At 42.3% G+C, this 17,548-nt stretch overlaps 1 protein-coding gene across 8 annotated transcripts in view; it reads right to left on the reverse strand.

Annotated features, from left to right (window-relative positions):
- Positions 1-2: 2 nt before the first annotated feature.
- syngap1b (synaptic Ras GTPase activating protein 1b) overlaps positions 3-17,548 on the reverse strand; it is a 135,680-nt gene continuing 118,134 nt past the window's right edge. For 6 of the 8 annotated variants that reach the window (XM_070967450.1, XM_070967445.1, XM_070967444.1 and 3 more), the window contains 3 exons: positions 17,278-17,350; positions 11,500-11,561; positions 3-2,600 (listed from right to left, as the gene is read on the reverse strand). In XM_070967450.1, coding sequence (XP_070823551.1) covers positions 2,483-2,600; positions 11,500-11,561; positions 17,278-17,350 — 253 coding nt within the window. In that variant the 3' untranslated portion in view covers positions 3-2,482. Of the gene's footprint in view, positions 5,530-11,499; positions 11,562-17,277; positions 17,351-17,548 lie in introns of all 8 variants that reach the window. The other 2 variants (XM_070967447.1, XM_070967448.1) reach the window with 2 other exon arrangements.

Raw genomic sequence — 17,548 nt, forward strand, 5'->3', positions numbered from 1 at the left:
AATTAAGAATTTAATTATTTGTTTATTTATTAATTTATTTACGTATTTCTATCTCCAGATTCACCCACCCGAAAAATATAAATTCCGGTGTATTCCAAAAGAAAAAAAAAAAAAAAGGAACAATGGCATCTTCATCAACCGCATCAAAGGAATTAATCAACAAAAGTGGCAATAATTATTATCATTATTACAATAATAATTCAATGATCAGAATATCCACATTCATAACAAATCCATATACAACTGCAATACACTCTTCAACACCACTCTTCCATTAATATACACAAAATCCCCAAATGTCTGTCCTGTCAAAACAACAATAGAGGAGTTTTGGGGAGGGGGGCTATGGCTTGTCAAGGGGTATGAGTATGAGTGACCAGCGGAGTTAATGGAGCTAAGGTTAGTAAGAGTATAAGGGGGAGGCACACTTATTTAGTAAGGACCTATACAAAACAAGCAATGTTAAGTAATGACAGCATACTTTCATGGAAGGATTTGCCAGTCTAACCGAATCTTAACAAAAGGTTAGACGGCTCCATGAGAGGCAGAATTTGGGGAACAAAATTTCAAGAAATATATAAGGGTTGTCGGAATAAATATATAACTCTGAATGACAACCGTTGCAAACATATACCATAGGAACCTAAAGTGAAAGTCAGATACGCAAGAACTCAAAACAGGTTGAGACTTCTCAAAGAAATGCAGATGGAGGTTTCTGGAAAAAATTGTCTTAGTCTATATATGTACAAACATTGCTTGGTCACCCAAATCTACTTAGAAAAGCTTTTTAGTTGGTCAGAAAATGAGTGCAAGCTTAAGATTATGTGATTACTTGTCGTATGAGAGCTTCAAGAATGCAGCCGTAAGTGACAGACCTCGCCGATAGTCTAAGTCTGCACAGAAAAGTGCCTCTGATAGCTCAGTACATTTAAAAACCTTTCCATGCCTCAGTATTGGTAACTTGAGAAGACCTATTCATAGAAAGAGAGAGAAACATTAGAGGAAAAAATAACTGTACACTCTGCATATACAAACAAACTGTATATACACATAGACATACCATATATACACATTTATCCAGTATATACACAAAGATTTAGCCAGTACACACACTTATATACAAACACATTCACTCGTTTCAGCAGGACCTCTAACATATCTCTCTCTGTGTCAGTCGTAAGTGGAAATGGCAGGAATTTCAACTCAGACTGGTGTCAGTGGAGTCCATCCGTAGAAAGAAATGGGGAGTTTTACCGCAATTGGACCGCAGAAATGTGGACACACTGAAACCAAGAGTTCATCCTCTGCTCGGTTAAAACTCTACAGACAGATAGTCGAAGTGGAGTACAAAACAGCCGTAAGAACGTCCTCATCCAGAGGCTTTCGCATCGTCCGTAAATGGAGAGCTCCATGGCGATTGTTGGGCGAGAAACATCCGTCCACATTTTTCTTTCTTTTTTTGTTTTGTATGATTGGAGCTAAGAAGAAGGCGGGCACAGGTCACAGCAACGTGCAAACTGCTGTAAGGGGAGTAGGCAAAACACAATTTTGTCCCTTTCGTCACAGTCCTTTAGGGCAATGATTCTCTCCACAAGATTGTCTTAGTAAGAAAACTCGGTTCATATAAAATGGATTATTTATGAACGTCCATTAGATAGAGGCATCTATCTATATCAAGAAATAAATATCTGCTCCGGAAGATTTCTGATGAAGAGTTTTTTTCTTTTCTAATATACTATCGTAAGAATAAGCAGTATCATAGAAATATAAATAATAACATTCTGTCCGGTTTTTCAAAGTCTTCGCTGAAGCAAAGAGTTGTGTTCTGAAGCAGTTTCACTTGTTGTATTAGGCTGTGCATATTTAGTTTCCTTTAAAATCAAAGTCTGAAAGAAATCGGAACGGAAGAGCTAAAACAATGAATCAAGAAAGAGATCAAGTGCGTCTAAACTGGAGTAAACATGACGTGGTTAAATAATGCGTTCCTAGATAGATAAAGAGTGAATAGATGAATCAAAGGGTAATTTGAAAAGACTATAAGAGAGAGAGATAGAGGGAAATAAATGCTTTGAAAGTAAATCAGCTTTGACTGAAATTTTAAGAGAAGTCAAGCACCTTTGAAATACATCTTACCCACAATGCACCTCCCCTCTCTCTCATTCTGAGCATCACGCCTTCCTTGGCCTTTGTTCCTCCGTTCTGCTGATTGATCAGACTGCATAGCTGTTCTTTGCATGCTCGGCAGGCTGACAAACGCCAATAAGTGTCCAGCCTACCTTTTTAAAAGTAAAATGTAGATCCAAGCAAGAGGCGTCAAACACATTTAAAAAAAAAAATCCTGTTATCAAATCAGAGAGAGAGGGCCCAAGATAAGTAAAAAAAAAAAAAAAAAACACCCAGCATTTCCTTACATGGTCCGCTGGGGCTCTGCACCATCCTTTGAGCAAAGAGAATGGGACCAATGCCCCAAGTTCTCCCTTTGTCAGCCAATCGCGTCACGAGAGAGAGCTCTGGACATTTGGCCATGCCACCCTGCGGACTGCCGATGGTGCATCAGCCAACTAGGTTCCACATTGTCCTCCATGAAGCTTTGAGAGTGGCTAGGGGGAGAAAAAAAGGGGAGACAGAGAGAGAGAAGAAACGGGGGAGGGTGCTTGATCAGGTGCTATTGAAGCATAGCTAGAGACCGAGTATCTGCATGGTGGCAGTCTCTCCAAAGCTGGACTCATCTCTTTTCTATAGTTTTTGTGTTCAGCTCTGAGGCAACTGCTTGTTTACCTGAGTCACTGAGGTATTTTCACAGCAATGTTAATTTCTCAATCACGGATCATCTCACATCTCTGAGGAGACACTGATGTTCAAACCTAGACCGCTTTAAATCCAACATTCTTCACACACAGGTAATTTCACAGGAAAAAAGTAGCCCTAATCTAGAGAGAAGACAATCTTTCCCTGCGTGAGACTGCGAGCATTATTGACATTTGGTGGTTCAACAGTTACACATTCACTGTAAGTATGAGCTAATCCACTAGCACTGGCCTGGGAAGTACTAGCATCGGCCATGTTGACCTTTGACACTGCAAAGAAAGTGGTTTGTTCTCTCTGAAGAGAAAAATGGCTGCCACAGAGCTGATGTGAAACTCTTCAACTCCTCTTCAAACGAGCTGAGTTGTTGCAGAGCGACACCAGCGTGTGAGGCTACGGAGACGGAAACAAGTTCACACCCGGACAAACCTTACAGCAGACAGTTCATACACAGAATGAAGGAATATGGATACACGTTACAAACAGTTCAGACTGGTGACTTCCGCATTTGACACATGAGAAACTGAAGAGTTCATTTCAAAAATGCATCATGTGATATTTCGAAAATTTACCGTAAATTCAACGGTTGAATGAATTTGAAATGAAACTTCAAATTATGGAAACTACACACACAAGAATGTCATTAATGAGTTTTTTTAAGCATCAGGGATGTAATATACTCCTATTGTCTTAAGCAAGGCTTCATAACGTGCATCTGGTCGACGACTAGCTACTCTTCTGGCCAAAGGATGCTCAATTTATTTATCCCAGGCACTTAATGGCAGGCTTAGCAAATCTAAATGGCTGAAATGAGCTTTTCACACATATTTGGGAACAAGATGATCCTTGTTATTGTGGCAATGTTTACTGTAATAAAATGCAGTGAAAGAGCCTCAAACTGAAAACACGAGGGCACATTTACTAATCTGTCATTAGTATTTGTGTGCACTTACAACACTAATGTTTGCTGCAAATTGTAAGAGTAAATGGATTAAAAATGTTTTTTTTTTTTTCTGAATAAAAAGTAATCACGGCAGCACATCAACGAAATGGACCACCAATTTTAACTAAAAGAAAAAAAACCTTTAAAATTGGGACTTAACTTCATTCATCCATTTCATTCAAAGCAGCTTCATTCAGTCTTAAAATCTTTAGTGCTCTTTGGCGCTCGGCCTCCACAAATATGAAATAACCTGCTTAGTAGATGATCCATCAATTTTGACTCGGGGAGCTGCTTTTATTAACTGGAAATAAAACCAGAGATTGGAGGAGGGTGCTTCTAAGACACAGATATGGAAACCCCGACAAACCCATTAGACATAAAAACAACAACAGGATGCACAAAGAACAAAGACAAAGACACATACAAAACATATTGGGGGGGGGAGGGGGTCCTGTCGAAGACAAAACGCAGGAGAGAGAGAAAGAAAAGACAGTGAGTGAACCATGAAAGAGGCAGTGCTATGGCAGACACAGACATTTGACTTGGAAAATGGCACCATTTGTTTCTGTTTAGCACCAGTTTATCACATATCGGTTCTGAGATTGAGAAGAGAAAAATTGCACGAGCTCAGTCCAAAAACAAGAAGTCCCTTAGATTGAAAAAGAAAAAAGAGGAAAAGTTCCCAAAAATGTCTTCCGTCACTCAAACCTCTACGACGCTTGATCTTGTGTCTTTGAATCTCTGTTTTCGGCCCACAGATCGTTCGTCTGACTAGCGCGGCTAACTCGGATCTCCGCCTGTTACCTCTGTATCAGATCTCCATTGGAAAACCCTGTTGAAAAACACTCCAAGGCACTAAGAAAGCCAGACCACATCACCACATCTCTGCCTAAACAATTTGCAGCCTGGCGTGTTCAGGATAGGTTCATTTAATGCACCTACATCCATGGGAGTCAAGGCTCACTATAGGCTAGCTTATAGCACTTGCTAATGGCTACTATGAAGTCTTTGGGGTGCAAGACATTCTACCGTGTTTGTTCCTCGTGTGTGTTGGTTTCTCACGACGCCGCAGAGCAGGTGTTCGCGTGTCGGCTTGGTATCTACGTCAAATGCTTTGTTTGACTGATTCAAACAGTATCTTGGAAGGTATCATTATCTTGTCCTGCAAGACTGATACCGGCCGAGGCTCGGCATGAGCGTCGAGAGAACAAGTGTCCGTTGAAGAGCCCTTTGTGTTGTGTGTTCGTGTGTTATGCGCTGTACAGTAGCTGCGTGAGCACTACTCGTCTCCCGCACACCTCTCTTCTCTCTCTCGCCTGGGGATTGAATGTCTACGTGTGGCGAATTCTTTTCAAAGCATTGTCTTGCTAAATGGGAAAGACGGGGACACTGGTTTCCTTTGTGTCATCTCTCTCTGATTTGGCTCAGTGCTGTGTTTGACCTACTCCCCCTTCTTCTGCTATGCCTGTAGTTGCTGTTGCTGTGGTTCCGGTTGCCTGTGAGGTTGTCATGGGGGAGGATGTTTGTTTGCCACGGAGCTCTCCATTCTGACTAGGGTGTTGATGAGGAGTGGGTAGAGAGGGAGGGTCTACAGTTTGGGGGAGGACTCCATTGTGGGGCGAGCTGTCAGAGGAAATGCCCGAGGAAGAGACTCTGAGGCCTTGATCGTCGGTTACCGCTCCTCCATCTCCTCCTCCTTGTCCTCCTCCTCCTCCACCTCCCCCTCCACCTTCAGTTTTCACACCGGGGTCTGCAGAACCCAGGGAGGAAAGCTGGTCCTCCTAGCGAGATAGAGAGAGAGGGGAGGGGAAAGAGGAGTGGGAGCGGGGAGAGATGGTCGTAGGAGAGAGGCCATTCAATGAGCGATGGGAGGGATGTGGGGAGTTGCAAAGGAGGTGTCCAATCAAGGCAGTTAACGTGACATGTGGAAGGAAAAAAAATCACATGTTGAAGAGGTGTGAGAGCGTGGGAGGGAGGAAGAATAGTGAGATACAGATGGGATAAAGAGGACAAGGAGGAACATCGGCAGAGAAGGATGCGAATCGGGAGGAAGTGGAAAACATTGACAAACACACAGAACCGGTGGAATGAGTACATGGAAAGGAAATGTTCGTGTAGCAGCAAAGTAAGGAGGAGGTAGAAAATAAAAGACAAGTGATGAGGGATTGGAAGAACCACACAGAAAGAAAGAGAGACAGAGAGAGAGAGAGAGAGAGAGAGAGAGAGAGAGAGAGAGAGAGAGAGAGAGAGAGAGAGAGAGAGAGAGAGAGAGAGAGTGCCAAATGAGTCACAGAGTTGATGCGTGACGTACACCAGTAGAAATGGCAGCACAGGAAAAGGGACACAGGGGAAAGAGGGGATGAAGGGGGATTAAAACTCATGTGGTCAAAGGGTCCTGATCCTCTCCGGATGAGTAGCAAGGGGTGTTTGTCGGGTGACAGGTGTCAGGAAAATATAAGGAAGTCAAATGAGTCATTCTTTGCCAATAAGTACAAATCAATAAGGACTTAAGTTTCTACGTAAATGTGCGAGCTCGAGCAGCTACTTAAATTAAAGGATCCTAGACATAACTTAACAGCACATACTGTAGCATCAGCCTGTTACTATGGACATGCAAAGTAACCTCAAGCCACAAAGAGCTCAGAGCCAAATTCAAAAAGCAGGATAAAGGTGCATCCCAGCCTGGCAGGAAAGCCAAACCTCTGTCAGACTCGCCGACCAAAGCGTCGAACCCAAACCCATTCATCACCCAGCAGTGAGCTGCTGCGTGGGGGTTCGCCCTGGGTCGGAGCTTTTGATCAGCGATTAAGGTCAAAGTTTGGTTTTGCCATTTGTTCTTACTTACATTGGCGCAGAATAACAGCTGTGCAATACTAGTGTCATTATTAGTATATATCAAGGCCTTCACTCCCGGCCTTGTTCACTGACGTCTGTGTGGGAGCAGCGGGGAGAGAAAACAATCGGGTTATTGTGCCAATAGACAACTATGAGGACTCTATTCATCTATCCAAGAGCTACTGCAAGATGATTTGAATATAGAAGCATTTTGTAAGCTGAAAATCACAGTTTTACCACCAGACCAGGGTAGAACCTCTTGAATTAATCGCACTTGATTTATCTTGCCTGGCACATTTGCTGTGTGGTGTCTAGACATAATTACAGACACTCTGTTTCGCTGAAGAAGAAGAAGAAAAAAAAAAGAGTAAAAAAAAAAAAAACGAGTGCAGAGCCATTTGAAAGAGCTTGGAAATATGTGCAATAATTTAACTCAGGTGTGTTCGTTATCAAACACTGGAAAATACGTGTGACATTGAACAGCACTGTAATGCTTACATACAAGAAGTATGAATACTGTAACACGAATGGAATGACATGCTGTAGAGGGGAAAGACAGGAAGTCAGAGGGATAGTTTGGTCTGCATCCAGTAGAGAAAATGAATCAAAAAGGAGCAAAAGCAAATTATCACTTGATAAGCTGTATCTGATGGGTGTGTCCATTGTGAGTGGAAGGTGTTTCCATTTCAAGTGAGAAGAAGAGTAAAAAGAAAAAAGTTACCCCCAAATTGGATGTGAATTATCAGGCCTTTTCTCTTCTCAATCAGAACCAAAATGAATGCAAACATTTTCAGCTGCTAACTGGTGCTATGAACAGCTACAGCATCTATGGTTACAGACAGTTACAGGATGCCAGTAACACAACTCCACTAACACTCGTTCCGTTACGCTCAAACACCACCAGCAGCGTCGTTTAATATCCATGTGTGGAGCAAGACACATGTCTATTAAAATCGGAAATCAAGCAGCTGAACGACGACATGGCAAAATGTTTACTGACATCCTTTTTCTTTTCTTAACTTACCAAACTTGCTTCTCTCTCTGTGGGCTGTAGTGTTTGATTACTTGGTGCATTCAATTACAGCTTGATGTGAGTGTTTTTTATGCTAATGGCAAATTGTTGTACTGGAGACAGAAACACAAAACACTTAGTGGAGTGCTGAAATGTTGAGTGTATATTAGAGAGTGTCATACACACAGGTTCTTACCCATCTCCTCCAATCTCCAATCAATTTGAATCGTGGATGTCTAGAGCAAACTGTAAAATCTTTCTCACCTCATTTCAAGTAAAAACCTGCTGTAAGTCCTCCTGTAATCAACTTACATATGGCAGTTAATAACTAAAAGAACCCCTGTATGGCTTAAGATGGCTGTCTGGCCAGGTGAAGAGCTCTAACTCTGACGCAAAACAAACAAAAACACAGTACGCACGTCACACATCATCAGACGCTCCACAACAACTGGCCTACGCCACCATTCAACCAAGTAATGCGCCCAGGTGCCAAACACGTACACAAACACAGAAATATCCGACACACAGACGCACTGAAAGACACAGAAAAGACACAAAAAACATGTGCACATTAATCAGTGTTCTTCAGGGAAGGATTGGGTCAGATACGGAGATTTCCCATAATTCCCGTGGTTTGACTGAGGGCGTGCTGGGGGGGGGGTGAAGAACTGAATGGAGATGTGAGTTCATGTGTTCATGTGGGAAAACACAGCGGTTAAAAATATGTCGTGTGAGAGGAAATAAGATGTTTAGGAAAAGAGAATTCACACAATATTTCAGAGGCTTTTGGACAGATTGGTCACCGAGTGGCGATCTCTTCATAAAATCTGCTTTCCACCCGGCGTTTAACCAGCAAACAGGCCCAAAATGAAGCGGTTCATGTCTTATTGTTCAGTCTGTGGAACCGTAAAACATGAGATTGTGTGTATTCTCTTTTGTGTAGCTGCTTGACAGAAAGTGATCATTTTGCATTCAAAATTTAAAATTAAAATATAGATATTTTTTGTCTTTTCACTAAAGCCTCATCGTTGCGCATCCTGCTTGTACTGAGTGTAACAGTAATACTGTATATTCCATATACTTCTCCTAACCCCGTCGGGTTTATCAGGAGTACTTTAGTTAATATATTCAAAGTTATAAGTGGAAAAAAATGAGGTGACTTAAATGTGATGAAAATCTGAGTTGAATATTTGCAAATGCCAACATATGAAATTAGCGGAGCTTGAGAATCAATGATAGTCATTGATTATTTTGTATTTCTCTGCATTTCAACGATTTATCCAATGCAAAGCGTTACAGGAAGCTCTCCGTATATGACATTGAATAATAATGTTGGCATGTGTGTCTGTGGATTACTGGATATGACTGCGATTTGTAGAGGGCACATACAAAACATCTGATATTTAATATTTAGAGAAGATAATATAAAGCTCTGAGCTACTGTAACACTCTGATATGTTTCTGGAAAGGCATGTAATATTCTCATGGGTCAACATGAAGTGAAAAAGCAACCTAATTCATCCCAAATCTCAAATAAACTCCCTGTTAAAGGTCTGTCACAGAATATTTTCAGAGTTTTCAGTGGATACAAGAAGGCAGGCTTCTGTGTTCGGAGGGTGACAACAAAAACAAAGTTTCTGTCTGCTAAAACAAAGAAAATGTGAATTTCTTTGAGCGGTGATGGAGAGGGAAGCTTCCATTGTACAATCATGGCACTGCACGTAACTTACACATTTTCATCATTTGTCACAGAAGAAGAGTCTTTAAAGCTGCATTGAGCAAGATGTGCATTAAAAAACAGCCCTTGTTACTTTTCAGGCAAAATCAGGATGAATACACCAAACTGGCCGAGCTAGCTTTGCTTATAAGCTCTGTTCAGTTCTCTACAATGACTGCCGTAACCAACACTTCTAATACTTCATGCAAGTTCCACAGAAATAAAAGTGATCCTCATGGTCCTATTGTTCAGATTTATTAGAGATCCTCATGCAGTAGCTAACTCTCATTTGTTAGCTTTGGATGCTATATTTTGTCCAAACTCGTACATTTTTCCTCAAGATGTTACCACAAACGTTTAGTTAAGTGCCTGCTCCTCGTCAGAAACCAGTGAACATGAGGGCATAGCTGATGTGAGTCGAAGCCGGATTAATAGTAGTGACACTAAATTAGCTAGCTTGCAAATGTTCACCACAGAACATGAATGGTGGGGATTACTGTGACAATGAACCAACAGGTTTTTTCAGGGGGACGTTTCGACGTGCCACAGGAAGAAAAGCACGGGCGAAAATAATGGAATTAACGACGGCTGAATTTCATTTAGCTGCTTCAGTTCAAGGGTCCTTGTATTGTGCGTGCCGGCTCACTGTCACACTGTCAAGGCTTAGTGGGACTGTTGAGCATAACAGAGGCATTGTTAATGATATTAGTAACTCCTGTTCTTTTCCTGCCATGATGGGTAAAAATATTTGCTGTGAAAAAGGCCTGCGGGAGCAGAGGAATCATGAAACACTTCTGCCACTTTTCCCTTCACACAGCGGGGTCAACGCTAATAGCTTTCAGCGTGTCACCTCTTTCCCCAGCAGTTTATGTGACATCGTGCCCTGCAGCGCTCGTTTGTTTTACGAGCTTGGAGAAAACGATGATATAAAAGAAGAATCACAGAATCCCAGCACAGACCAAACTCTCCGTCCCTTTCATCACTTTTTTTTGGCACTAGACAGCTTCCAAGCAAAGTTTGCCTCATTTGCATAAACTGAAATATTTAAACTTTCAACTCTTGTGTCAATCCTGGAGCACTTACTATCCCACAGCGCTGAGAGCAATTCATTTCTGAAGAGTTTCTGCTTCTGAGAAATCCTACAATAGCCATGAGCTTTGACCGCTGTGGCTGTGAAGAAAACAAATGAGAGGCACAACTCGGAAACACGGCAAATTCAAAGTGCATGAATTTGTGAAGACTTAGCTGCTGAATTCATCCAAAATTCAGCCAGAATCCAGAAAAACAGGCTACTTCAAGCTGCAGACTGTATCATTGTTTTTTCTCAGCAGTGTCATCTTTAGCTCCTTTAGCGCATGTCAGGTTTGAAGCTAAGCCATTTTCTAACAAAACTGATAAATTTTGCACCGTGATGACTCAGCTACGATGTTACATGCGTCACGTAACATCGTCTATGGGAAAAAATGAAAGGGACTATTACTTCTGCAACCAGATGTGCCAAAATAGCTGCCACTACCTTCAGTACGCTAAGAAGTTCACAACTTAGCTAGTTAGCTCGCGAATGTTAGCCAGCCACTCTTTCTGCTAAAAAGCTAACACACCAGCTACGTCCAGCAGTTTTAACGTTCTTGAGTTCGTCTTGAGTTAAATGAGCACTGTTTTTTATTTGTTTTATATTTTTCACCAGGCGATAACGCCCTCTGTTCACAACAGGGCACTCTAAAAGGCAGAAACTGTGTTCAATCCAAACTCTTCTCCACCTGCATTTAATTTCCAGCCTCTCTCGTACATCTGACATCGTTGAGTAAAAGCCTGGCGCTGTGTACAGTTTCCTGATATTGCATTACGTGACTTATGGGCACTACAGTTCAGACATATTTCAGATGAACACCTCTCACTGACAAGTTGCTCAGCGCAGCTTCAAATCTTTGAAATGTTTTATGGTCACTCTTTCAGCACGGAGGCGTGCCCTTCAGAACCATCGGTAACCTCTGTCCAAACCATTCTGTGACAGGCGTCTTTTTCTGAAAGATAAATGGGAAAGTAAGTGGGCCTGTCAGTGTGTTAGCTTGCAGTGAGTTCACAGGGTGCTGCATATGGACAGGGACGCACATAGAGAACAGCAGAAGTGGAAAAGAGGCAGCAGGTTATGGATGGAGAGTGAGAGTTTGCCGGTTTGTTTATTACCTGGATACTCGGGGTGGGACAGGCGCGAGACGGGGCTGCACTAGGATGGACTGACGCCTCCCCTAAGAGAAATCACCGTATCTCATCAACATAGGAGGAGAGGAGAGGAGAGGAGAGGAGAGGAGAGGAGAGGAGAGGAGAGGAGAGGAGAGGAGAGGAGAGGAGAGGAGAGGAGAGGAGAGGAGGGTTGAAAGCAGGAGGCAGGAGGAGGAAGCTGACAGCAAAAGAGGGAGTGTGCAGTGGGGAGGATTAAGAAAGGGCAGTGAGGGTTGAGGAAAACAACAGCCACCCCAACAACACAATGCAGAACAAAAAGTGAACAGAAACAAGGACATAAATATACAGAAAAATGCCTCCAAACGCACATTTACATACAAGTAGATAATGGCAACCACACACGCGCAACATTATCAGACAACCCAACAGCCTGAAAGCGTTAAAGCAGCGTGCCATGCGGTGTGTCACCAACAGAAGTCATGCTCAGGACAAGAGAGAATAAGGCGTTAAATTGTGCACTCCAAGCGACATCTGCATCTGAAAACAGCTGATGGTCCAATAGGCTTTGGAAAGCTGAGTGTTTCCTGGTTAGGAAAGGTAAGAAGAACATGCTGATCAAACATGCAGTCGTCCACTCTGTGCAGGTAACGATACACACAAACCCCGAGTTATATCTACAGCAACGCACCATGGTCAAAAAACACAGAGAAACAACAGAGAGTAGGATGTTTTCGCCCTTTGCTCTAACTCGCGCTGCACCACACATTCAAAAATGACCAAATTTCAAGAAGTGGCGTCGATGAGTAAAGATAAATGAGTCCAATCAGCTCTTATGAATGAAACGTCATTACGATGAATGTCACTGCAGGCTCAGGACGCCGTTTCCTCATTAAATACACACCTCTGACAGCTGCTGATCAAACAGGAAGTTAGCAAAAATCTAAAAGAAGGCTTTACAAAGGATGCATTTAACAGCTAAATGCGAAAAAACTGAAAACAGGCGTTTCAGTTCTTACAGCTGATAACGCGCAGTAACTGCCAGATACTGTAATCAGATGTCTTCATGAATGATTCAGCGTGTTTAACCGGCATTGATTGCTGAAAGAGGGCTGTTCGATGTCAATTCATAATGTATTGACTCACTTTGTTGAATTATGAGTCAGTGCATCATCACATAAAATATATTCCAGCCCATCTGAAATATGTTACTGTAATAATGTGTAATATCTTGGATTAACACAGTTTATTCTTTTATTCAACAGGGTTTCTGCAGGGTTCACCGCATTACACCTCGAAAGACCTTTTTAATAAGGCACTTTCTTTAAAGCTTAACTGTCAGTTGTAGTCAATGCTGCGCAGTACAGCGCAGTACACACAGTACTGATGTGTACTGTACACATGAAGCTCCACAAAAAAGTACAAGCTGTATATATAAATACATACAGGTGTTCATGATTGATGCTGCTGTCTTCAGCAGGAGCTGGCTTTTCCTGAAGGCCTGCAGATACCTTGTTACATGATTTGGCAGTTATTGTGTTACCAGTTGCTGAGCTGTACTTTTATTTACTGAAGCAGTAATTACTTCTTTCTAACAGCAGAGAAATCTCAAAATGTTTGCATGGTAGTCAGGTGTTTTGTGGGCATCATGGTGTTGTGAGAAGGGTGGCATCCTGCACCGGTGCTACAGAGCGAGGTCTAACGAGGTGTGCGTGGTCCGAGGAGGCATCATGTCTCCCCCCTCTCACCCCCCTGTCACTTTACTTTCTCCTCCTCTCAGCTGCTGCGTGTGCGTCACTCTCAAGCTATTTTAGCAACAAAGCACCATGAGCTGCGTGAAGATTAAAGGAGCATTCAGCAGAATGGGATCTTATCACATGTATCAACAAGTACTGCTCATAGCCATTTATGTAGCCCTGTGAAGCCGGCTTTGTGAGGTTTACAATGTTTGATTGCTGTCCAGCCTGAGTCAGCTGTAGTTTTTAGCCTTGTTAGCCGTGCAGCAGTCGGTCAGTTCACACTGAAATATCTCAATATAGACGCTCATGGTTCCCAGATGATTCTCCTGATGATTTTGGTGATCCAATGCCTCAGCTGTACTTTGTGTTCAGTGTCAATTAGCAGTTGTTGCTGCAGCAGCATGCTAACGTGCAAAGCTAAGGTGGTGCTATGGAAGATGGTGTGATGTTTGTCATGTTGGCATGCAATCCAAAACGGGTGCACCTGGAATCTAACTCTACAAATACTGCAATACTCGGTTAATAATACTTGTGTAGCCTCCTGTGCAGAAATACAGTACGTGCATGTCTAATACAAATGCAAGTCCATTCATTAAAGAGAAAGCTGTGCAGCATTCAAACGTCTGCATTATGAATGAAGCTTCAAAGCTTCACACTCACAGCACAGCCCTGATGCTGACATTAGCATTTAGCTCGAAGCACCACTGTGCCTGAACCTCACAGAGGCGCTCGCATGGCTTGAAGTCTTATTTGTGTTGAGCTGCATTATTATGATACAGGTGCTTAACTTTATCACACCGTCCTCCGTTAGCTCCCGCTGGTTTTCACACACTGATCTGCGTTCGTCGGGTTTTCTAACGTTATGAACTGCAGTGGCTACGCTTTAACATAAGAATGTTAAAATACTCTTTAATGTACATATTTTACATTGGAACAAATATTGAGTACAGGAGGCACACGAGGCGTGTGATGTGATAAAACCTTGCGGTGATTAAGGCTGTGATTTCATTTTGCACGGTCTGATCTGCTGGAATGAAGGACTCCAGAAAGTCCTTCAAACACCACACTGAAGATAACCTCCAGCACAGTCTGAATGTTAAGCAGGTTCCTGCTGGCTGTGAGCTCTTCTGTAATCCAATAAACATTTTTGTCAAGGCAGTATCGCAGCTTAAATTGTCACTGGTAGATATAAAGCCATGTGTTGCTGCTTACTGCTGGTATTAACCCTTTAATGCTCGTCTTTATGGTTCCTCACAGACTTACAAGCTTGTTCAATGATTCATTTATTTGGTTCTTTTTTCAGACTCGCTCAAGATGAATGAACACGCCTCCACCTCAAACTGATTATTTCACGTGTTAACAGAGAAAGAACACACTTTGGTATCAGTAATTTGATGTAATAACTCACTTTGACTCATAAACAAACATAAAGGCGCGTCGCTCTTCTCAGCCTCATTCATCAGTGTAAGTCATGTATTTGCACTGATGATGATGATGCCTACATAGAAAGCATCATTTTTATAATGTTGCTATGAAATAAAATGAAGATTCGACCAAATATCATGATGTGAGCACTTTATGAGGCAACACATAAAATGAATCCCTCAGTTGTAATGTAATGTGTAACAGCAGCATAATGCTGTCCTGAGGCTTTACGCTCAGCAACAAAACGGGTACAACACCTTTTTCTGCTGACTGTGAACAAGAGTCAACATGAATCACCGGTCTTCTTGTTATTAACAGTAAATATGAGCCTCTTCTGGTTTATTCTTGTTATAACCTGATAAAAATCCCACATACTTTCTTTCCTAATTGCCTACACTTAATGGCATGTAATTCATCGTCCTACGCTGCAAACTTTATCCATCTGGCACTCAGCTCGGCTCACAGACGCTATTTGCAAACAGGAAAATGCAATGGGAATCACAGCAGAGCTGAAAGAATTAGCCGATGAATCGATTAATCAACTGAGGGAAAATTCAGCTGCAAGTATTTTGATAATTGCTTAATTGCTTTGGTCATTGCTTAAATAAAAATGCCAAAGATTTTGTGAATTTTAGGTTCTGACGTTTGAGAATCAGCTGACCTCTTTGTCTTATTATAGCAAACTGAATGCCTTTGGGCTTTGGACATATCTTTCTATGTTAGAATAAACTATATATATTTGGATATTTTTTCTAAATGTATTGTCTTGTGGGATTTCTCAGAATGTACAGCTGTCACATTAGCTGTAATAATGACGATCAGTGTGACGCTCTGGAGCCTCTGTCAGCTCGTCCCGTTGGGATTCTTTCATTTAATCATCACATCATTATTTTTTCCCATCCTTTTGACGGTTAACTAGAAATCTACCGTGAGGCGCCTCTTTGATTTTTCAGGCAGAGAACTGACAGAAAATATATCAAGTGGGGCTACTGTCAGTGTAGCCGCTGTTCTTTTTGAAGGCCAGGATTAGCAGCAAAATGTGCATATATATATATGAGGAAACCCCACACGAGGCGTGAGTAAGACGTAATTCCTGATCTGTTTAATTCAGTTTTAATTGATGCATCTGAAGGTGTATATGTATGTGAATCTGAAAATGTGCGTATGTATGTAATGTTCAGTAAGGTTTGGTGCTAATCACGTAGCATTAGCAGTGGCTAAACTTTAATGCTGTGCATGTTGCAGTTGTCCTACAGAGGAGATAAACAGACTAATGCACAAAACAAAAAAACGTGATAATCAGCGCCCTAACAAAGGTTCCACTTGTATTCCACTGACTCGGCCTCCTGCACTCAATAACCGTAATGAGAAACGACCTTTACCACTTTTAGATTACACTGCTTTTAACATATAAAGTGTCCATACAGTCGATACGCTTACAGCTATATCTGATGGATGAAAATCCCTTCAAACTTCTGAGGCAAAAACTGGGCTGCTTTTATCTCGGCTGGGCTACTGAGCGTCAAACATGGCAACACTGGTGAGCAGTGATGCAAAGTAACTCATACATGTACCCAAGTACTGTCCTTAGGAGCAATTTTGAGGTACTTATACAGTACAAGTTGTACTTTATTTTAGTTTAACATTTTCTGCAACTACTGCTATATCCAATGGAGACTTTGCACAAATATATTTGGATTCTAATACTTCTGTACTTGTACTTAAGTCAAATTTACTTGTACAGAGTAATTTCTACGCAGTGGTACTATTACTTTTTTTTTTTTTTTTTTTAAGAAAATGATCTGAGTACTTCATCCAACACTGCTGGGGACAATCCTAAAGAATCATGAGGGAAAAAAGGAGGATTCCAGTCTGAATATGAAGATCTGGACAAATATGAGAGTGAGCTGAGCAGTTGGTGTCATTAGCTCTTCCATTCTTAGCATTTCTGTGTGTATATGTGTGTGTGTGTGTGTGTGTGTGTGTGTGTGTGTGTGTGTGTGTGTGTGTGTGTGTGTGCATGTGTGCGTGCGTGTGTGGGCTACATAAACCTGACAGGATAAGAAAGGCGGTGGGTTGAGAGCATGAAATGAAAAGCACTAAAGAGGGAAGCTTCTGAAGACACAACAGCAGCACCACCACCACCTCCACCAGGCAGCATTGGGGTCTCAGCTGTTCAATAACCTGAGTGCAAGTCTGCTTCTACATCATGTATGCAAATGAGTGTCAACCCCAACATGCTCAGCAGAAACATGTGACAGAGACAGCTACAGAACCGGCCAACATCATCATCATCATCATCATCACCATCACAGACCGAGAGAAGCTCACAAGCCCGGCGAGAGTCAGACACCTCCCTCGCTCGAGCTGAGGAATGCAAACAGCAACACTCTTTGGTCTTCAGAGCTCCCAGGTATGTTGTGCAGAGACAGACGGCAGTCAAACCCAAACACGGGGACAGGTCAGGGACAGGGCGAGAGACGATCAGAGGGACCACACGCACACGCACACACACACAGCAGACAAAATAATAACAGTAGCAGGGGAAAAAGAGAGGCAGAGGGGGGAGAGAAGACAGCCATCGTACGGACTCGACGAGAGAAGAAGCAGTCTCACAGACCTGATCAGCGAAAATCCTGGTTTTTGGCTCAATGATGGGTCCTCCCCTTAACTCATCCTCCACAGCCATGAGTCTTGGAAGCAGAGAGAGAGAGAGAGAGAGAGAGAGAGAGGGAGAGAGGGGGACAGGGGGAGGGAATGACAGAAAGAGAGGGGGTATTATGAATTCAAGGTGATACTGGACAAGAAGTTGAGCAGGTGCAACTCCAACATCTGTCTGAACATCAGCACAGTGGTAAGACGCCGTTACCTGGATCTCAACCTGAACGCCA

The sequence above is a fragment of the Chaetodon trifascialis genome, chromosome 7 (assembly GCF_039877785.1).
Source record: "Chaetodon trifascialis isolate fChaTrf1 chromosome 7, fChaTrf1.hap1, whole genome shotgun sequence".
Classification (NCBI taxonomy): Eukaryota; Metazoa; Chordata; class Actinopteri; order Chaetodontiformes; family Chaetodontidae; genus Chaetodon; species Chaetodon trifascialis.